This window comes from Drosophila sechellia, chromosome 3L, assembly GCF_004382195.2.
Source record: "Drosophila sechellia strain sech25 chromosome 3L, ASM438219v1, whole genome shotgun sequence".
In the NCBI taxonomy this organism is placed as follows: Eukaryota; Metazoa; Arthropoda; class Insecta; order Diptera; family Drosophilidae; genus Drosophila; species Drosophila sechellia.
This window is the reverse complement of record NC_045951.1, coordinates 23735995-23759789: the sequence shown is the minus strand read 5'-3', so window position 1 is coordinate 23759789 and position 23795 is coordinate 23735995. Positions and strand designations below refer to the sequence as shown.

At 37.5% G+C, this 23795-nt stretch overlaps 1 protein-coding gene across 4 annotated transcripts in view; it reads left to right on the top strand.

Moving 5' to 3' along the window:
* LOC6620432 (synaptosomal-associated protein 25) overlaps positions 1-23795 on the top strand; it is a 93684-nt gene that overhangs the window by 16433 nt on the left and 53456 nt on the right. For 3 of the 4 annotated variants that reach the window (XM_032718869.1, XM_032718866.1, XM_032718870.1), the window contains exons 3-4: positions 8304-8345; positions 21644-21692. In XM_032718869.1, the coding sequence (XP_032574760.1) occupies positions 21681-21692 (12 nt within the window). In that variant the 5' untranslated portion in view covers positions 8304-8345; positions 21644-21680. The remainder of the gene's footprint in view (positions 1-8303; positions 8346-21643; positions 21693-23795) is intronic. The other variant, XM_032718867.1, reaches the window with a different exon arrangement.

Genomic DNA, 23795 nt, shown 5'->3' with positions numbered 1-23795 from the left:
TAAATTCGTTAAAAAATTTCCAATAGTTCTTGTAAGCAACGTTATTTTTGTATCCATTTAACGAACCAACGAAGAATAATAACATAACCACTTCTAGATGAAAAATATTTCAATTTTTTATGATAGACATATCTCAGTATTATATTCACATATATAAGTGTAAGTGGTACATATGTTTCCCCCCTGCATTATTTAATTAATTACTTGAGTCCAGCACTTATTTGGAGTTCAATAGTTTTGTTTACTTGCTATGAGAGTTTAATTTGCTGTTTGCAATACTCATTTCACATACGCGAGCTGCGCCTTTCACTGTGTAGATTTTTGAGAGTGCGGGATACTGGACAGAATCCTTTCCAATGTATGGCTATCTTTGAGACTTTTCCAATCCCCTTGGTTGTTGTCAGTATGTGTACAGACATCATTTGAAGCTATAGTAAAATCCTGAAAAAATTTAATATTTTGATATTGCTTTTTATTTTTTCCTGGTATCATATCATATCTCGTAATCATATTCCCCTAGAAAAGGCTTACATCTCTTAATTCTGGCATTTCCATTGCGGCTACTCAGAGAATGTGTTAACGGTTGATGATCTATAAAGATCTTAACCTTTGCTTTTCCGTATAAATAGTTTTTGTGGGCTTTGAGTGCCCAAATTTTGGATAGCATGTCTTTCTCGTTAGTTTTCTGCGGCTTTAGAAAACGTTCTAGAGAAATATAATATAGGGTGGTATCTTGCGATAAGACTGCTTGTGTGCAACTTCATTTGATTCTTTGAAAAGTATGTAACAGAAGTGTTTCTGACCATATAAAGTATATATATTGCTGATCAGGATCAATAGCAGAGTCGATCTGGCCATGTCCAACTATACGTATAAACTTCTCGATCTCAGGAACTATAAAAGCTAGAAGGTCGATATAATGCATACAGATTCTAGAGGCAAAGACGCGGGACAAAACTGCCTCGCCCACTCGTTTAAAAAAATTATTTAATATTAAGTTTCTATCGATTTGCCAAAAAACTTCTTGCAACGCCCTCTCTAACACCCTAATACCGCACAGAAATGCCACGCCCACAATTTTGTAAAATATGACATTTTTGAAAAATTGTTTTATATATTTTCATAATTTTATTAGTCGTGTAAATTTCTATCGATTTGCGAAAAAAACTTATTGCCCGTCCCCTCTTACGCCATAAAGCCGCCAACACTCTCGCTATTTGATACTTTAGGAGCATTCACAACTAGCCAGGCTTGGGAGTGCGCCATTTCGAACAGTGGTGCAGAAAGGTTAAATACTTTTTTTTTTATCGGGACCAGAAGATCTGCTGCAGGTTGGCAATGCGCGGCAATGCGCGGCCAGCTCTTCCAGCGATTCATGTTTAAGTTGGTCACATCTGGCTCGATAAACGATGAAGGCGGGCCACCCATTCAAAAAAATATCAAGATCTGCAGAGCTTTCTGAAATTTATACTAAAGGTCGAGAATTGATTACCCCAAATTTGTGGCAAAGAAGGCGAAGAATTGATTGCCTTAGGTGTGACAGAGAGTCAATATAACAGATAATAAGATAAAGTCTATTATAGTCAGAACATCTGGTCATGCAACTCATAGTTAGATCTACAATGATACAGTACCTCTAAGCAGTTTCTAGTGAATGTACTTGGAACAAAGCTGTTTAGCCTTACTAAGTCGAGACGATCACCACGAAAATCGTTCTTCGTTTAGCTTGGAAAGGTAAATCAAATTAATGAAGTCTACTCGATATATATAAGGATATATATAAGATATAAGGCTTACAGCCCAAAATAAGGAGATAATATAAGGTTTGCGTCCCAATTTAGGCGCCGCAAGGCAAACAGTAAGGAGGATATTTTTGAACCTAGTGAACTATATATTCCGGTTCGACTGAACAACGTATTGTAGACTCCAAACATATGATCCATACTAAAGAAACGGACCGGCTAGCGAAATGAATAAGGTGTTTTGGTCATGCAAGGATCATCAAATTCTATTGACCACCTTTTTATAAAACCAAGCACACCCCTGGCCGATAGTCGCAATATGGTCTGACTGGCACCCACTTAGAATGAAAGCCGCGTGTATTGGGTTGAAACGATTAAAGGTCATAACTTTACAATTGGAGCCATTTAAGCTTAGTACGTTATCACTGTACCATGTATTTTGAAGCTATCTAGATCGAATTTTAATTTAATGTAAAGCCGCCTGCATACATAAATACACGCGAATTTTGTATAATTAAATGAGGTAGAAAGGTGGCTCCCTTGTGGGAAACCTAATAGATCAAGTTTCCTCACTAGAAGGTAATGATTAACAGAGTCAAATGCTTTACTAAAGTCAGTGTAGATGACATATGTTTGAAGAATATTTTTGAAGCCCTGTATTAGGAATGACCATAGCTCCAAGAGGTTAGTGGTTGTTGATCTGCGTTTCATAAAACCGTGCTGACACGGTGATATGATTGATCTACAAAGGTGCTGCAAATGATGAGTGATCACATTTTCAAAAAGTTTAGGGATTCGATTTAGAAATTTCTCTGTAAAAGGTTGCATCCAATTTGCTAACTTTTGTATGAAGGGGAATCATAAAGGGCTCCTTTATATATGGGGAACTGTGAAAATTACAGAGATAACGTAAACAGTTTCAGTAGAGGATTGCACAAGGCTTTTTCGCAGAATCTGAGCAATAGACAGGCTTAACACGGTGAAGATCGTAGAGCAGTGAGCTTTCGGTTAGAAATGGAAAAAATATAAAATTCGACTTCCATACCGCGTAAGAGTATGGCTGTTCGGAATGAGATAACGTGGAGTATGATGCTTGAAAAAACTTGGCAAATTGATCGCCTATTGCCTGATCAGATCCGATGTTACCGTAGTATTTTCAAAAAATAGCGAGAAAGGGTAAGAAATTGTTTTGCGCTTAGTGTTAACGAAATGATAAGACTGTTTAAAAATCTCTTGTAACAATGATGATTAAAGTCGGTAAAATTAAAGCGAGTAATAATATTTAGTAAGTAATAATAATTAATTATTTACAAAGGATAGACTGAGAATAGGTATTTTTAAATTTTTATAAAGTCTGTACCTTACATTTCTTATGCGTTTTAACTCTTTATGAAACCATATGTTATTTGTTAGAGATTGACGGATAGTACACAATAGAATTGTTTAGCCTCAGAAAGTTTGCCTTGCGTAAGCAATGAATTCGCTTGGTTGACGATTTTACTTTTAATACGATACCTAAGTCGATTGCCACTTCGAAAGTAGGATGATATGAACCTTCAGGTTGAGTACGTGGTCCTACTCTGGACAGAAACGCACATTGTTAAAAAAAAAATTACCTAGAACTACGAATTGGTCCCTATCAGACAATCTATTTGAGATGAATTAGATAGCGGGCAAATGATTTAGATATTCTGGGAATTCAGAAGACCTGCCGTCTTGTAAGAGCACGTAATATATTCAGATATATCAGAAAATGACAGCTGATTAACCTGTATATTGTGTATCTCCTGTATCTCCGACTTTAACCAAGTCTCTGTAAACACAATGACATGGGAAGCAAAGGAAAGGCTAATATAATACAATTCAGTTAGTTTCCAACGCAAGTCTTTAGTATTTTGATAGGAAATGTTAAGACTAGATGTTAGTTTCTTGAAAAAGAGGAAAAAGATATGAAGGGGCGGATGGTGCACAGGTCTGGCCACGTGATGGAAGCCTTATTCCCCTTTTTCCTACTTTTGTATCCGTTGCTCGAAGAATAAAAGGGTATTCTAGATTCGTTAAAAAGTATGTAACAGAGTGGAAGAGTTTCTATCGATATCCCAGAAAAAATATGGAATATCGCGTTCGCATTCACACAAGCTAAATAAGGGCTATCAGATAGTCCGGGAACTCGACTACAAGCTATAGTAATATAAGCTTTGAACTTTTTTACCATCATACTATCCGATCGAAAATCACCAGAACATATGGTCGAAAATAGCTCATTAGGGCCACTTATCTTCAAGAATGATATGTCTCTAGCGTTAGAAAATTTAAATTTTTCAACTTTAATATTATCGGCTTTTGTTTTGTCTTGTATATAAGACAATACAACAGATGATTGTTTCTTGTTAAAGTTTATTTAGTGGAACCAAAGTGAAGGGTTTTGGCTCTGCGGAATGTATTTCTAAAGGGTCAATTTGTGCCGGTAATCCGGACTCAATATTCACTTGTGGTGGTAAACTGATCGGGACAGTGATTTACTAGTTGAGAAACGAACCAGTGCACTGCAGTGCAAAAAAATCGGAATCTTTAGCAATCCCAAGCTGCACTCCCTCCACAACGGATTGTTTGGATTGCCCAGAATATTTTTTAGCTGCTGATCTTAGCAACATTTGAGGACTTCCTGCGATTGACAGCTGTGGAGATCCTATAGATTATTTGCCAATGGTTGCGGGGCATTCCCCTTAGGCAGCCTGGCACCAGTGGCTTTCTTGCGCTTTGGAGATGCCTCTATCTTTTCCATGTTTGTGAGGTCAGGATGGCCTTTTGTCGGAGTGAACGCTGCTAAGGGCCGCAATCACACGGAGAAATGCCGTCTGTAAAGATGGAGTGGGAAGTAAAATAATGAGCGTTACGAGAACATCATTACATTTTTTAACCAAATTACTTTTAATTACGCCGCAATCAAGTTCTAGTAGCTCGTCGATCAGGTCCAACCTCACACGAGGAATATTGTTGTTATAGATAAATGAGTTGACAATCATTGGCTGTGGCTTTTTAATGTAGATCGCGGGCCGGGACTACAGCCTCGTGGAACTATCACACAATCTATCCAACTGGCCGCTATAGCCTCCTTAATAGAATCTTTTCTTTTAAAGGCATCTCGTGCCTCTCAGCAGTCGTAGGGTGCACACTTCTATTTTTATTTAGTTTTTACCAATACTAGGTTTTTCTTATCTTAGAGGCTGTCTGTGCCTCTGCTGCAGTGCTTGTCAGAATTTCACCACAATGCTAAAATTTTATCAGAATGTGAAATCATAGAAACAATTCCCAGAATTCGAAGAGTCGCGCTCTGACACGGCCTTCCTGACCTTTCACACGTCCTCGTGTGTCTAATCCACCAATCAAGTCCAAGTCAAACAATTTCATCAACTTAATTTCAATCTTTTTAAGAAAATTTCAATATCTTTCTCTCTTACATTTATTAACTTGTAGAGACACTTACAAAAACATTAATTGACAATTCATCTCATGATTGATTTTTCTTTTACAGACTTAATTACAATGACATCTCAAAATTACATATTAAAACTTCAAAGTATTCACATTTTTCATAACTTTAATTTCGCATATCAACATTGGCGTGTCTTCTGTAACCCCCAATCTCTTGACCCCCGCCATAACACTTCTCGTCTCAGCGAGATCGCTGTTGTAGTGCGGTCATTACTCTTTTTTCTTAACACACGCCATTTCATTCGTGCCGTTTGCCGAATCTTTCCCCTCTTGGGACACAGATGCACAATCACTAGTGCCATCTTTCAACTCCTTTCCCTCTTGGTAGTCACCATTACATTCTGCTGTCAATTGTCTGTCTGGTAGCACTCTTAGCCATTCATGCGAATATTTATATGTTCGCTTATTAGCTAACGATTTCAACTCGTATCTATCACCATCTAGTACATTAATTACCTGAAATGGGCCCTTAAATTTGGGGTCCAGCTTCGTTTGATGAAGCTCCTCGCTTTTCATTAACACATGATCACTTACCTTATACCGAACTACTTTTGCTTTGTTTTTATCAAACCTTTGTTTATCGTACTGTGCATTCTTTTGCATATTTTCTTTGGCTTGTACCGTCATTTCTTCTCTTTCGATTACACTTTCTTCCACATCGACTGGCAACAACCCAAAAGGCCTAGCTTCTCTTCCTATCAGCAATTCCAAAGCACTTGCTTTGGTGCTTTAAGTGCAACTCAATCCTGTTTGTTGAACAAAACTCACGGAACTTGTTGCTGGCAAAACTTCTGCCTTGATCCGCTTTAATACGACTGGGAGCTCCAAAGAAAGACATACTTGACTTTATAGCTTTAATACAATTTTCCGAGTCAAGATTTAGAGTATGATACAAGTGAACAAACTTAGTAAACGCATCTATCCGAACTATGATATATTCCTTTAGATCGTTCTTTCCACTAAGCTTCCCACTTATATCCACGTGAACGGTATGCCACGGTCCATTTTGGGAATTGGGTGCATTTCCATTTGTATTTTGCCTGATGAAGGCATATTTGGTTATATCCTTGTCTTCGTTATTCAATTGAGCCAAAATTCTGTTTATGACCTCATCTCGTTGCTGTTCAGGTAATGGCCAATTATCTGTTATAGTCGCCAGATCAACACGAACTTCATCTACTTTGCTAATGGCACTTGAGAAACTGTGGGAATCGGATTTCGGGATAAAAAATCCACGTGAGCCATTTGGCTACCCTTGCGATATTCTACACTAAAGTCAAATGCCTGTAAGGACGCCCAACAGCTGACTGACTCCGATTCTCTGTTAGGATAAGAAGGAAAAGAATCCTTTAATAATGTTCAAAATTAAAAAGAAGGCTATATCATTCTTAATCTGAAAGGATTCCTCTTAATTGTCAAGCTAGATTCAACGTCAAATTATTTTTGGTTTTTATTTTTATTTTTGGTTTTTAAGTGTCCTAACTTGTGACAGAGAATATTTCTTAAACACTTTAAATAGCCACAGACAAAGAATTACAAAACACTAATGTTATACCGTATCCAGAACACTCACCAAAATTGGATCACCAGGCGTCAAACAAGTCAATTGAAGTCCATCGATGCTTTTTTCTAGGTAGAATCCACCAACCCATCTGGGAGGATTTCTGCATATTTGTTCTGCATATTTGTTCACATTGGAATTCCCCAATGTATCTCTAGCGCCCTTTCAACGATTTCAATCACATTGGAATCCACAAATGAATCTCTAGCGTCCCTTTTATATCGCCACTTTCATCATACATGTCTAGTTCTGTGGGAATCTCTTCTTTCGGCATACTCCTTAGAGACTCATGCGAGTTAAAAGTTCGTTTATTTGCTAAGGATTTCACTATATATCGAACTTCTTCTAGCATATGTGTCACTAGAAATAGAGCATTAAGCTTTTGATCAACTTTGTTTGATGCCCTTCCCCGTTTCTCAGAAAAACATAATCCCCAACTTTAAATCGACTAAATTTAGCTTTGAAATTGTCAAATCGTTATTTTCATATAAAGCATTCCTTCTCATATTTTTTTCGCCATTTTATTGCAAAACTAATATTAACTTTAACGAATTGCGCTTGTTGTTATTAAGTGTAATTGTATTTTTAGCATGGAACAAGAATCCTAAATATTTCATCCAGCGAAAGATCTACCCTGATCTGCAATGATTCGCGAAGGAATAAAAACATATATTGATATTGCTGACTTTACAGCATCTATAAATATTTATGGTGTGGTATTAATAAACATCGTAGTTAACGCGTCTAATTGAACTATAACATATAAGAATATGTTGGTCCTTTTTGCCACTCAGCTACCGGTAATATCGATATCGATATGTATCGCATGCAATGGAATGTCTACCTTGTTTGGGGTATGCGGTGAAACTCAATTACTAGGGGTTTTTTGTTTAACATAACATGGGCATATGTTTTTGTAATATGAAATAACTAAGCATTACTTGGCATACTTTGATACTTTGGGTCAATTACTTATCCTTTTTCACATGCTATAATTTGCTTTTATTAAGAGTTTGATTTTATAAGCAATATTATTTCAGTTTGAAATTCACTTGATTTATTTATAAAATGTTCGCAAATTATTTTAGTTAAATATTTGCAGTGGTTACCCGATATGGTAATGAAAATATGCTACTGTTGGATATCAAAATATAGAATATATAGAAAAAAAATGATATAGAAAAAAATGATATAAAAATGTTATGCATAGGTAGGCCAATTTTAAAACTTCGTTCTTAGTTTCAGATTCCCCACTAAACTTAACGGGGTATAAAGGGATTTAATTTATTTCATTAATTTATTTTCCGAATATCATTTCTCTTTAATTCCAATAATAGCCAGAATATATTATATCAATATATGATATCAGTCGTCTGTCTGTCCCCTCATATGCCTATCTATCATTCTGTGTGTTTAGATAATTTGTGCACATTCTAAAATGGTTTATCGTCCTTTACGTATAGAATATTTTTTTAAAACTGCTAACAACTTATTTTTCATTTCAGTCCCTGGAAAGTACGCGACGTATGCTTGCTCTGTGTGAGGAGGTAAGAAAACATCATAATATATATAATACGTTATATTAAAACAGTAGGAATAAGAAAGAATTACACAAAAATACTTATATTTGTATTCCTGAGTTACCGTATTTGCCTAATTTTGAATTTCTTTAAAATATGATGTATTCGATATACCTGATGGTTAAGGCCATTGTGGATAGTTTTCAATGCCTACTTTTGCAATCTACATCTAGTTATATTAATATGTCTATGAATTCATAAATCGCTTGATAAGTACATTTAATTATAATTTAATATCAATCCCTCTTTTTTTGATATATTTTTCTTTCTAAACATTGTTGTTCCGGGGGCTAAAGGCCTTACGATTTCTCAAGATTATCATGTGGGATAAAACAACAATAGTACCGTCCTAATACTTGATAAAGAATGATATAATTTTACTAAAAATGGTGAAGAATATGTTTCATGCTTTGTAACGAACTATTTTTCTTGGTTCTGCTCTCTACGAGTTGTAGCAGCTAGTTTAGAGAGTTTGTGTGTTCGTCCCACCAAATTTATGATTTGTGTGATTGCCATACCAAGGAGAAGACAGAGACGCTTTACTCTCCTCGACTATCCCCGCGTACGTATGGCTCCTCGCGTGTTGTGACTGACTGCCTCGAGCTGCACTTGCTCAGTACCTTTATAGGCCGCGGGGACACCGTAATTTCTTCTTTTGCGTACGGCCCGCTCGGGTACAAGGTCAAACTAACGTCCCTTTATTTCACGGTACGTCTTCTACGGTACGGTACGTTCGACCTCCACGCCCTTGCCCGGCTCAAGTCCAAGGACAAGCGCGGTACCATTAGTTCACTGTCTGTTAGCTTTGCCGGTGTCCAAGGTCCATTAATTCCCGTTCTACCTGACCGCCCTCCTCTTCGCTGTTGCAATGACGCGCCCCTACACCCGGATTTGTGGGGAGTTTTAAGATATCTCACATCTAACAAGGTATGTCTATTCTTGATCAGCATCATTTGATGAGTCTATAAGGTCAGTTTTTTAAACTATTATACAACGATATAAATGAAGATATGTAAATCGTAGCACATAATGATCAAGAAAGTAAAAACAAAAATTATTTTATGGGCACGAGTCTAACAGCCACACCTCTCGACCTCGATTAGTAAGATCTAATTGTGTTAAAACAGTTAGAACTGATTGCTCTAGGAGCGGCAGACAGTAAGAGGGAAGGTAAATTAATTAACATTAGTCTACTGGAATAAGGAGATAATTTAGGCGCCGCAAGGCAAACAGTAAGGAGGTTATTTTTGAACCTAGTGAACTATGTATTCCGGTTCGACTGAACAACGTATTGTAGACTCCAAACAGATGATCCATACTCAAGAAACGTTTTGGTCATGCAAGGATCATCAAATTCTATATTATAAAACCAAGAACACCCCTGGCCGATAGTCGCAATATGGTCTGACTGGCACCCACTTAGAATGAAAGCCGCGTGTTTTGGGTTGAAACGATTAAAGGTCATAACTTTACAATTGGAGCCATTTAAGCTTAGTACGTTATCACTGTACCATGTATTTTGAAGCTATCTAGATCGAATTTTAATTTAATGTAAAGCCGCCTGCATACATAAATACACGCGAATTTTGTATAATTAAATGAGGTAGAAAGGTGGCTCCCTTGTGGGAAACCTAATAGATCAAGTTTCCTCACTAGAAAGTAATAATTAACAGAGTCAAATGCTTTACTAAAGTCAGTGTAGATGACATATGTTTGAAGAATATTTTTGAAGCCCTGTATTAGGAATGACCATAGCTCCAAGAGGTTAGTGGTTGTTGATCTGCGTTTCATAAAACCGTGCTGACACGGTGATATGATTGATCTACAAAGGTGCTGCAAATGATGAGTGATCACATTTTCAAAAAGATTAGGGATTCGATTTAGAAATTTCTCTGTAAAAGGTTGCATCCAATTTGCTAACTTTTGTATGAAGGGGAATCATAAAGGGCTCCTTTATATATGGGGAACTGTGAAAATTACAGAGATAACGTAAACAGTTTCAGTAGAGGATTGCACAAGGCTTTTTCGCAGAATCTGAGCAATAGACAGGCTTAACACGGTGAAGATCGTAGAGCAGTGAGCTTTCGGTTAGAAATGGAAAAAATATAAAATTCGACTTCCATACCGCGTAAGAGTATGGCTGTTCGGAATGAGATAACGTGGAGTATGATGCTTGAAAAAACTTGGCAAATTGATCGCCTATTGCCTGATCAGATCCGATGTTACCGTAGTATTTTCAAAAAATAGCGAGAAAGGGTAAGAAATTGTTTTGCGCTTAGTGTTAACGAAATGATAAGACTGTTTAAAAATCTCTTGTAACAATGATGATTAAAGTCGGTAAAATTAAAGCGAGTAATAATATTTAGTAAGTAATAATAATTAATTATTTACAAAGGATAGACTGAGAATAGGTATTTTTAAATTTTTATAAAGTCTGTACCTTACATTTCTTATGCTTGTTTACTTTTAGTAGCCCATTTATTATTTGTTAAAGATTGATGGATAGTTACAAGATAATAATCCAATAATCGACCAAGAGAGTTTGAAAAATTATAATATTTTGAAAAAAAGTTAAAAAAAAAAATAATTAACTGGCGACAACGATAAGTCGAGCAAGCCGTCAATAAAGTCATGTAGGAGAAGGATACGGACCGCGATTAACCCGTATATTGTGTAAGTTAACTTAAGTTAACGCAGCCACGGCGAGAGTGTGAAATACGGCAACAACGGCATTCTGCAACAATGTGTTTCGCTTTCATTCTAGCTCTTAAATTGAATTCTTGCATTTGTGTATTCAGTTCTTTTCTTTCTGTTCACTTGCTCTGATCAATAAAGAGTTCTTAAAAGTTACTCCGTCGTGTATTTATTTTTTTTTTTTTTTAAAACGCACGGGTCCCACGGCCACACCTTCCGCCCAACCGACCGAGGGGCGCTGCCGTGTATCGTACGGCTTGATTCGCGAGAAAATATAGACGCGATATAAAAAATAGAATAGGAACGAGGAAATGAATATAATGTTAAATAATAAATAAATATTAGTGTTAGTAGGATCTAATTATGTAATAGAAAAGATAAGATCGATTGCTTTAATAGCGGCAGAGAGTCAAGAGATCTGTAAGGGTCATGCAACTCATAATTAGATCTACAATGATTTAAGATAAGGGGTATATAGTTTCTAGTGACTCTACTTGGAACCGAGAAGTTAAGCCGACTAATCAAGTCGGGACTCTCAACATCACCACGAATAAGCTTACACATAAAGACTGTTCCAAGCATAGTTCTACGGTTAGCTAGGGACGGTAAATTAATTAAAATAGTCTACTGGAATAAGGAGGTAATATATGGTTTGCATCCAATTTAGGCGCCGCAAGGCAAAAAGTAAAAAGTTTTTTTGGACCGATTCAATGCGGTCCGAGTGGACTGCGTATTGTGGACTCCAAACAGGTGATCCGTACTCGAGAATCGGACGGACTAAAGAAATAAATAAGGTTTTAGTCAAGTAAGGATCATCAAATTCCTTAGACCACCTTTTTATAAAACCAAGCAAACCACTGGCCTTATTGACAATCGACGAAATATGGTCAGAAAATTTTAATTTTGGGTCCAGAAGAACGCCAAGATCATCAACTCGTGTTATTCTGTCCAGAGAGCACCCACTTAGAGTGTAAGTCGTGCGTATTGGGTTGGCTCGACAAAAGGTCATAACTTTACACTTGGAGCCATTTAAGTCTAATATGTTATCACGGCACCATATTTGAAATCGGTCTAGATCGGATTGTAAGTCCAAATGGCAAGAAGTGTCCTTGTACTGGAGGCATAATTTAACATCGTCTGCGTACATAAGTACACGCGAATGTTTTATTATTAAGGGGAGGTCGTTAATGAATAAGGTAAAAAGAAGCGGACCAAGATGGCTCCCTTGTGGGACACCGGATGTGACTCGGAGAATAGAAGATAACGAATTTTTAAAGAGAACTTGTTGTGTCCTGCCATTCAGATAGCTTGAAATCCAATTTATTGTGAAGCCACCGGCTAGCGGAAACCGGCGTAAAATACTATAAACATAATATACTAATATGTTATCACGGCACCATATTTGAAACCTGTCTATATCGGATTGTAAATCCAAATGGCGCGGAATGTCCTTGTGCTGAAGGCATAATTTAACATCTTCAGCGTACATAAGTACACGCGAATGTTTTATTACTAAGGGGAAATCGTTCATAAATAAGGTAAAAAGAAGCGGACCAAGGTGGCTCCCTTGTGGGACACCGGATGTGCCTCGGAGAATACACGATAGAAAATTTTTAAAGAGGACTTTTTTCGTCCTGCCATTCAGATAGCTTGAAATCCAATTTAGAAAATCAACAGGGAAACCTAATAGATCAAGTTTCCTTACTAGAAGGCTATGATTAACAGAGTCAAATGCTTTACTAAAGTCAGTGTAGATGACATCTGTTTGAAGAATATTTTTGAAGCCCTGTATTACGAAAGAAGTTAGCTCCACGAGGTTAGTGCTTGTAGATCTGCGTTTCATAAAACCGTGTTGACACGGTGATATGATTGATCTACATAGGTGCTACAATGAGGAGTGATAACATTTTCAAAAAGTTTTGGAATAGCCGACAATTTAGAGATTTCTCTGTAATTGCTTGCATCCAGTTTGCTACCTTTTTTGTGAAGAGGAATCACAAAGGACTCCTTCCATATATGAGGAAACTGTGAAGATTCCCGAGACAAGGTAAACAGTTTCAGTAGAGGCTTGCACAAGGCTTCCGCACAGAATCTGAGCACACAGCCAGGGATTCCATCGGAACCTGGCGAATAGACCGGTTTAACACGCTGAAGATCGTTAAGCAAGCAGTGAGCTTTCGTTTATAGTGGGACATAATATTAGATTCGACCTATATACCGCATAGGAGTATGGCTGTTCAGAATATATACAGAAATAAATACACGCACTACATTTAAAATGCACTATATATATATACCCACACACGGAAATAAGTACACACATAAAACTTAAGATATATACCCATACACAGAAATATGTACACACACCAACTTTAAAATACACCATATACATACCCATACACTCTCTTAAATAAGAAAATTTTTTCATTATTTTTCAATCATACATGATATAGTAGGTAAACTTAATGTCAATAAAGTTCGTTTACTCCATCCCCCTTAGGGGCAACTGTCAATGGTTTTAGCTCAGTAATCTCAACTACGTTCAAACTTAAAAATGTCTTGGCATTTGTTGAGCATTTGCCAACCTTTAACGATACACCTCGTCAATGAGGAAGGTTTATCACTAGCGTTGAAGAAATTCTGATGCTCATCAGAGTAGCGGACCAAACACCGTATGGTCTGCTTACTCTGAGGACCATCAGGAACAAAATCATTGATAGGGTCTTGGAGCTTGCGAATACTGCCTTGGTTTGGGATGAGATTAAAAGCAACCTCATCCGCCTTTAGTCGATCAAGAAAAGTGAGGCCAACTTGTTAAGCGAACTAAACAAATTTCAACGAGGTTTGTCTCAATGCCAGGTCTGAAGGAACCTCTCAAGACTTTCGTCAGGATAAAGTCCCCTTCTACACTTGAACACTGTGTGACCTTAGAAACGCCTATAACACTTAAAACGGCGCTGAACAGTTTTACAATCTATCAACATTTCCACACGAATTCCGAATCACGGGTAAAACGACCCGTCTTCCTTTCAAATTTCACTCTTATTTTGATGGCTTGCTAGGAATAGACTCATTATCCTACTTAAAAACCGAAATAGATTTACCCAACCTAAAACAAAAAAAATTCAAAGAGGCCTTCGAATCTTGCAAAACCTTACTTCAGCTCCTGTTCAAAATAACACCAAATACAAACTAAGGAGGGAATTCTGTAAACCCAATTTTAAGAATGACTTACGTAGGTAGCATTCTTAGGCAGTCGTTAAAACCGAACAAGACATGTGCGGCATTTGCCCCCGACCACGTTTTCCAAATGGTGGAATAAGCCTACCAAACTAACTTCTCAGCTAACAGTACACTTAAACTTATTAGATGTTTGACCCTCCTCCCCGAAATAACTGATAGTACGGAGATCGAAAAATTTATAACCGACTATCACTGTAATAGTAACTATCGAGGGATCGACATAAAACGACAAAAGTTCTTCCCACATATGAAAGAGAGAATAACTAAGTTCATTAAATAATGCGAAACATTTTTAAAATTTAAATACACAAGACAACCTCAAAAGGTCACCTACCAAATACCCGAACTAGCTTCAAAACTGTTTGACATTCTACATATAGATATTTATACCATTTACAAAAATTATAACCTTACTATTATCGATAATTTTATAAGTTTGCGGCTGCTCATCCTATAGCTAATAGGAATTTTATTAACGTAGTCTTTAAACATTTCATTTCCCAATTTGGTTTTCCTAAAAACTGATCTATGATCAGGGAGCAGATTTCGGAAGCGATATGTTCAACAAGTTCAGTACTCAATTTACATTGAACTGCATTGACCTTACGTCCTTTCAACAATCTTCTAGTAACTCTCCCGTTGAACGGCTTCACTCGACATTAACTGAGATTTACAAAATAATACATGACGCCAGACAACAACAGAAACTCAGTAGCGAACATGACGAGACAATTTCCGAAGCCTTAATTACATATGATGACGCTATTCATTAATAAATATACCCCCTTTGAGCTATTTAACGGACGTACCCATATTTTCAACCAAGTTCAATAATGAAGACGACAACTTGACGAAATTAAATGAATTTCCCGAGAAGTTGTACGAGACGTAATAAGATTACACCCAGGTTCTCGATTCACGAAGTCAAACACGACAAAGGCCGTACATCGATAACTACTAACACTGATAATAATTGACCCCACTACCTCTTAACATACCATTTCAGGTTCACCCTTGGGCCAACTCACTGTTCATTACTTAAATGATAACACCCCTATAGCCAGGATAGAATTAGGAAAAGCCTTACTAATTGAGAGATACAAAATAATTAGCTATGTAATTAACTTACAATGTATGGAACACTTTCATCTGACCATTAATAAATTTGACCCCGACTCCACTTTGACGGACTCCCAAGCCCAAGTAAAGCTCATAGCTCTCACACCATTAAATAAAAACATACGTGGCTTGGCTAACGGATTGGGTAGTCTAGTAAAGGTTGTTACCGGCAATATGGATGCCAACGACGATAAAGAAATACATGAAGACCTAGACAATATAAAGAATAAATTCTGAAGTCATTAATGTCTCCAAAGACAAGAAATGTTTAACAATAAAATACTTATCCGGTTCTAAAATATCACGGACCATATAAATAATGAGCAAATTTTTTTTGATACCTCACAAGACAAAATTTACAAACAATTAAACTTGCAAGATACCCTTCTGGAAGAAATACAATATTTAAACAGGATTAAAAAAAATAATTTTTAACATCAAAGTCCCAATTTTTAAACAACCTGTACCCTCGCCAGACTAGTTCCATTGCCAATTAATAGCACATATTTTGTAATAACACCAAATTACCTAGCTTATAATATTAATAATAAGAAATATCATATGACTCGCAAATTCACCAAACTGGATGATACATTCTTGTGCGACGAGGACTTTTACACTGACACACCGCAGAATAACAGATGCCTGGAACACCTTTTGAACGGAGAAAATAGTTCCTGCAATGTACGGGAAACCGGGCCTATCAAGGACGTGTTCGAGGCAGAAAGAGGTTACATCTTCGCGTTAAATGTGAACAATCTGGAGGTATCTCTAACAAATGGCTCTGAGTTCTCAATAATGGGGTCAGTCATCATCAGATACATTAACGAAAGGATACAGATTAATGGTATCGATTACGACGGTACGGCTTACACGTTTCCTGAACAGATGGATTTTGGCCTTCCCCCTATACGAGAAGTATTAGGCCTAGGAAAACTTCACCTCGAAGCCCCCCAAACAATGGATAAAATCCTGGCCGTCAATCACAATACCATACGGCACACCTGGACACTCTCTGCTCGGACTGGTAGCGTCCCTAGCAGTCATCTTATGGTTGCACCGACGAACGAAACACGTCGTCCACCGGCTGCCAATCTACGCGCCACCCATACCTTCGCTATGGCCGTCACTTCGAACTGGGGAAGTTCAAAATAACATCATCTAGTTCAACCATCTCGTCCCTGTACACTTTCTCGCTAAGTGGCAATGTATGTTTTACTTCTGTCAGCACGACTCACAGTGGCTCTTTTGTCAGCTCAGCAGCGGATTCCAAACCTATGCATGATGGCAAGATGTCTCCTTTAAAAAAGGGGAAGGGAAGAAACAACAAGAGAGCAGGCACAGTCTTCCACTCAAAGAAGGCAACATCTGATCAGCCTTCAATCAACTCCACAAATCGCTTCCAGCCCCTAAGCAATGAAGAAGATTTCGATATGGTCGTGGTATCCTCGAGTGACGATGATGAGCCTTGTTCATCGAAAAAGGCCCTTATTCGTGCCTCAAGGAAAACAACACGCAACAACCAGCGGGTTAGTGTTAACCAATCTGACCCCCCCACCCTGAAGCCCTCACTAAGGTACCCAGAATGATGTTTCCCAATGTGGTGAACATCACAGCTTTTCGCAGCGAACTGGACGCCCTTGTATAAGATTCCTACACCATCTAGGCACTGAATTCAGGAACCTGCGCTGTTCAGTACAACACCTCGGATACCTATAGGTAGGTGGCTCGGCATTTTATCATCACCAGCTCCCCGAGGACCGACCATACAAAATCGTATTGCGTAACAAACACCATGGAGTTTCAGCGGAGGACATCATCGCATGCCTACAGAATGAAGGCTACCGCTTCTGGTCCTATAAACGGATCCCTTGCCCATGGCGCTGGAAGGCCGTCTTTTGCGACCGTTGTCAGATGCAACCAGCCTGCTGTTCATCCAATTCATTCGCCTGCCGCTACAGCTCCTAATGTAACTACCAACCTGGGCTCCAAACCGGAACATCTTTTTCTAGGCTTGACCGAATGTTCTCGTTAGTGGAAACGTTGATGCAACTACTTCTGCAGACCCGCTCTTCGGCCTCTGCATTTAAAAATGTGTCCTCTTAAGATAGCAGCATGGAATTCAAATGGGGCCTCCTCGAAGACCAATGAGATCATCGCTGTTGTCAGAGACCCACTTCTCGCCCCGTTCCAACTTCAGGGGGCTTTACCCAACAAACTGTCAACCACCCGGATGACAGACATCACGGAGGTGCGGCGCTCCTTGTCAGATCAAATATCTCTCATCCCACATATATATACTTTATATAGAAACGATTCCTTCTGCCTGTTACATACTTTTCAACGAATCTAGTATACCCTTTTACTCTACGAGTAACGGGTATGATAAAAAGTGTACGGCGTTATTCAATATGGACAGTAAGTTCAATATCATACGGGAAGATTTTTATTGTGATATTGGCAAGCTGAAGCTGGAAAGCTGCAATGTCGTTCTAATTGGATTCGGAAGTAACCGCGACTCCAATATAATAAAACCACTTGGACAATTTAAACAAAAAATTCTGATTGATGAAGAGTTAGATTTGTTAGATTTTTCAGTACAATCAATATGAAAAACGCATTTTCCACGTACCAGTTGCTGAATCCAGGAATAAATATACGTCGTTTGTGATACACCGAGGACAATATCAGTTTTTCGAAATACCCTTTGGATTTTCAAATTCGCCAGGCGAGAATATTTTGCCACGTCATTGCAATATTTCGGGATCTGTCCCGCAGAGGAATTGCATTCCCCTATGTAGATGATATTATTTTCACCGCTTAGACTGAAAAAGACGCTGTACAAAATTTGAAGGAAGTTATTGCCACGTGCAAAGAATATGGCATACAACTCAACTTGAAGAAATGTAATTTTCTGAAGACGCGCGTTCAATTTCTGGACCACGTTATAGAAAATCTCTTTACTTACCCTCTCCCGAGAAAATCGAAGCTGTATACAAGGTCAAGACGTTCTTCAAAAAGAACGTTCTTTTGGCCTGACGGGCTATTTCAGAAAGTTTATACCAAATTACGCAGGAATAGCTAGACCTATAACTGAGTTGACAATGAAGAGCGCAAAATTTAAATTTGGTTTGGACGAAGAAAATACAGTTAATATTTTAAAAAAGTTACTAACTGAGAACCCTAATATTTTGAATCAGACTTTCCAGACGGAAGTGCATACAGAGGCGTTAATTGATTGGTTCTATTATAGAAGAAGTCGACGATGGTTTATGTCTAAAAAGACCACAGATGCACAGCGTAAATACAGCAGCTATGTGTTAGAAATATTGACAGTCATCTAAGTTTAGGGTGTTTTTGTTAGGCATTCATTTTAAACTCGTAACAGACTGCGACGCATTTATGCACCAGGGTGGTTCGCTGGATTCTTTTTCAGCAAGAATACATCTTTTTCAACAGTTGAACATCGATCTGGCGTGAGAATGAAGCATGTCGATGCTCTCAGCCGGTATCCAGTGATGCTTATAAAAGAAGATAGAATCAGTACTGCTTTGAAAGATGCGCCAGCACGCGACGAGAAGATGAGAAAAAGAAGTTCTAAGCGATGCAAATAAGGTATGCGATGACAGCATACGTACAAACTTGTAGTTGGCGATGAGCTCGTAGTTGTGCCCAACGAAATGCAAAAGCGAATCATAAGCAGTGCCCATGACAGAGGTCATTTACGGGTAAAGGCAAAGATACTGAAGCTCCAGAACGAGAACGTGCAACGTGCGCGGAATACATGAAGCCATTGCCGATTAACAAGCGGCGATGAAAGCGATGACGATGCAGCATTCGGGTCGCAAGCTAAGTTAGAATGGCCGAATGTGGGATTGGTTTTTGGCTGTTTACCCAAATCCCACTAGTATGAAACCGCTGATCAATAGACAACGACAACGACGATAACAAGAAGAGCAACGACTACAGATGATGAAAGTGGCGAATTAGAGAGGTACCGATTTGCAAGAACGGCGATCTACGAGGAACTCGACGCTACGAGAGCGAAGTGCTGAACGACGGCGTCGAAAGAATTGCTGCCGGCGCGTGAAAAAAGTGAGTTGTGGGAGTCTGCCTCTGTGGCTACGAGAGCGACAAAAATACGGCGACATAGAAGGGGGTGAAGACCTAACCAGGAGACAACGACGATCAATAATTACAATATCCCATATTATTTGCTTCAAAATACGAATAAAGTTAATAATATTATAATAAAACCCTACATTAATTTCAAAATGTACATTTCCATTCATGAACACGAAAAGGAACAAAAACAGTACAACGCGCACAACACTCTTACAAATTAAAATTTTAATGTAACAATTTTAGCAACAAAAACTAATTCAAATTTAATGTCAGAAACATAAAATAATTAATACGGAAACATGTCTCCTTCATTATAAACCTCATTATAACCATGAACTTCTCTGTAAAGGAGGAACATGCTTTATCCATGAGAATAATACCACTGAGAATAAACCTTAACGGTATCGAACTGTGCCGCAGGCAAGTATCACCAAGAACATTTTAACTCTATTGCTGTGGAGCCAAATGTTAAGTTAGATGTCCAACGTACCATATATATTGTATGCGTCAAAATAAGGGGTTAATCTAAAATTTCATAGATTAAAATTTTATAAGCCCCAGAAATTCTGCTGAACCAACATCAAGATGCCAAAAATCACACTCCGTCTTACCGGACCATTTTTCTTTTCTTCTTTGTGCTTCCCGGGCAATTGCACCTCAGAACCAACATGAGAGGAAAAGTATATACAAAAAATTAAATTACTTTTGCAGGATGGAAAATAAGGCCAGCAAAAAACTCATATAAGTCCCAGGTTTGGGTAGTTCCTAAAATACCGTAACCGAACGGAGAAAAGCAGTCGAACTCAAGCGCTTAAATGCCTTCACCATTGCAGACACATACCACATGCCGGAAACTCTTGACATGACATGACGATGTTATAAGACATAGCTCCACGAATCGACCAAAAGGGTTTCGAATATAATTCGAGCAAGTCGTCAAGCCGTCAATTTACTACTTACTGTGGCAGTTTTCGACGGTTTGTGGGCGTTAGAGTGGGCTAAAAAGATGACGCAGATTAGTGGAAGCGTGTTTCAGAAGATTGACACGACCACTAAAAAGTCCATAAGCGGTCAACACTCTCACTCGTTTTTAAAAAATGTTTTTTTATTATACCCGTTACTTGTAGAGTAAGGGGGTATACTAGATTCGTTGAAAAGTATGTAACAGGCAGAAGGAATCGAAGGAATCTGACTATATAAAGCGTATATATTCTTGATCAGGATCAATAGGCGAGTCGATCTAACCATGTCCGTCTGTCCTTCTGTCCGAATGAACGTCGACATCTCAGAAACTATAAAAGCTAGAAGGTGAGATTCGGCATACAGATTCTAGAAATATATACTCAAGTTTGTTGACCCATGTTGCCACGCCCACTCCTACGCCCACAAGCCGTACAAAACTGGCTCGACCACACATTTGAAAAATGTGTTGATATTTTTTCAGATTTTTATTAGTCTTGTAAATTGTTATCGATTTGCCAAAACCACTTTCACGCCCTTAAATCGCCAAACCGGTCACGCCAATATCTATCGATATCCCAAAAAATGGTATATCTATGCCGGGATAGTCGGGGAAGGCGACTATAGCACTCTCTCTCTTTTATATTTATATTAGTCTTTTTAAATTTCTATTGATTTGATAAAAAACAAAGGTGGAAAGCCAATCAATGATAAAAGTATAACATAAGGATTTTTTGATGTAAGGTCATATTGGTTTTTAGGTCACAAAGCACGTCGTCTATTAAAATATTTACTCCATGTGTTTTCGTTTTTATACGTTGTAAAACGGAGTAATAGTTTTGAAATGACTATTCCGAAAATGGCGAACCTTAAGAAAATGTTTACAAATATAAGGCGATTATATTTTATGTTTACAATTATATAACCCCTGAATGCTGGAATGTCTCTTTAACCGCTTTTGAGTTTGGTGTTCCATGCATATCAACAAAATAAAAATTCATTTACACATATATATCTATTTACCTTGTAAATTATTTTTTTAACATATATAAACAATATTAACACATATATCTCAACTTATACACTTTTAAAACTTATTTACATTTCCATTTGCTGCACATCAGAGCAAGGAGGCAGGGATTCGAACACTTGTAGCCCTTGATGATCAAGGAGGTGAGTCCACAACTAACAGAACAATGTATCACAGTTTATAACATACAACTGCATTATTTCCAATTATTATATATTACTACTTAGGTATGACATTACACGAAACAATCTATTTTACATCTGGTTGCAGCGATAGAACATTCTTCTGTTAAGACCTGATACCGAAATCCAACTATACGCCAAAATGATAGTTGATACAATTAAATTTACAATTTTATCTAATTAAAAAATATAAGGCTCAATTGAAGTAAACACAATGACGGCAAATCTTCGTTAAATTCTCCATTATATGTATTCCCAAATCAAAATGGTATTTGGTGTTCGGTGTCGTGTGTTTGAATTGGGTTTGCAATTTCCCTTGAAAAGCTAGAGCCCCAACGACTAAAGCTCAATTAGTTAAACGGTGATTATTGCTTAGACTCTTTCTCCACATGGTTGACCAGCGTTAGAAATAGTCCTTTAGGCTATCTCTAACTCCAGATTTGAGCTCCGAAGTTCATTACCAAAAGTCTTCTGTTGGTTGGCAGAATTCATGCGAACCGAATTTATTTTGAAGAAAGCTTTTCTTTAGAGCTTATCAATTATATAATTTTAATCTTTGCTGCAGTAATGCATTCCAATTTGAATTTTTGTGTTGAGACGTATCTTGCAGCTTTCTTACGTGTGTGGTGTGCTTGTAAAAATTACATAATGGAGACAATTTGTATACCAATTGTTAAGACAGTCGGTAGAATATTAAGTAGTATATCGCATTCATATGCAAATTGTTCAGACACTCTGAAGTTTATATTAATTTGTCTTCTGAATGTTTTAAGCGAGATTTGCCATAATAGAAAGGCCGCTGAGATGCTAGGGTTTTAAAATTTGTTGTTAGGAAGAAAATCTTTTCCTTTCTTCTTAAGATCCAAAAAAACCAATAGTTCGGTAATAATCAATTCTCTTTTTCGTACTACTTGAAAAATTGTGCTGGAGTTAGTTGTTTGCACTCGAAATCTTGCACCGACTTCATTAATGCCTATCCATGTTTATTAGTTATATATACAATTTTGCGTGAGAAACAAGCACAACCAACGTCGTGAGTCGAGTGCCTATATGATATCTGAAGGACAAGACGCCATTGATTTCTTCTGAAGTCGATCACGGTCACATATTATCTTCAACTGTTTCAATGGCAGCTAAATTAAGCTCCTACGCGATATAGTAGTCCCAGGTGACCTGATTTGACTAATAAAAGCAGATTTCTTTAAAAGGGGCCACGCCCATAAAATGTTCACACTTTTTAAATTTGTTTACTGGTTTTTTTCTTGACAGTTGATGACAAACAATTTTTGAATTCTCTCGTTTTCACTCCTAGTAACGGGTAACGGGTATCTGATAGTCGTGGAACTCGACTATAGCGTTCGATCAAAGACACTACAATAACAAGATGCGTAACGCCATTAGAGGTGGCTCCAGGCTCTCTCGAGTTTTTGTTCGAGAGAGAAAGAGCGTATTATTATTTTTTATGAATTTTATTATTATTAGGAAATATTATTATTCTTATTATATATTAATAAAATTATTATTTTTTTATGAAATTAAAAAATAATTATTATTTTTATGAAATATTTATTTTTCAATGTAATGTCTTCTTTTTGTATAATTTATGTTTCAAATTACAGTAGTTATAATAATTTCCTTTGTATTTGCTTTAATTATTTAGTATACTTATTAAGTCATTTGACTTAATATGATGTATGTAAATGAACCATTTTTATTATTTAAAATGCGCATTATTATTCTTTTTTTTATTTTTTTTAAATCGCATGGGTTCCACGGCCACACCTCCCGCCCAACCGACCGAGGGGCGCTGCCGTGTATCGTGCGGCTCGATTCGCGAGAATATATAGACGCGATATAAGAAGAGAACAGGAACGAGGAAATGAATATAATGTGAAATAACTATGTTAAATATTAGTGTTAGTAGGATCTAATTATGTAATAGAAAAGATAAAGATAATAGGATAAAGTCTATTATAGTCAGAACATAAAACTTTCTAAGGGTCATGCAACTCATAATTAGATCTACAATGATTTATGATAAGGGGTATATAGTTTCTAGTGAAT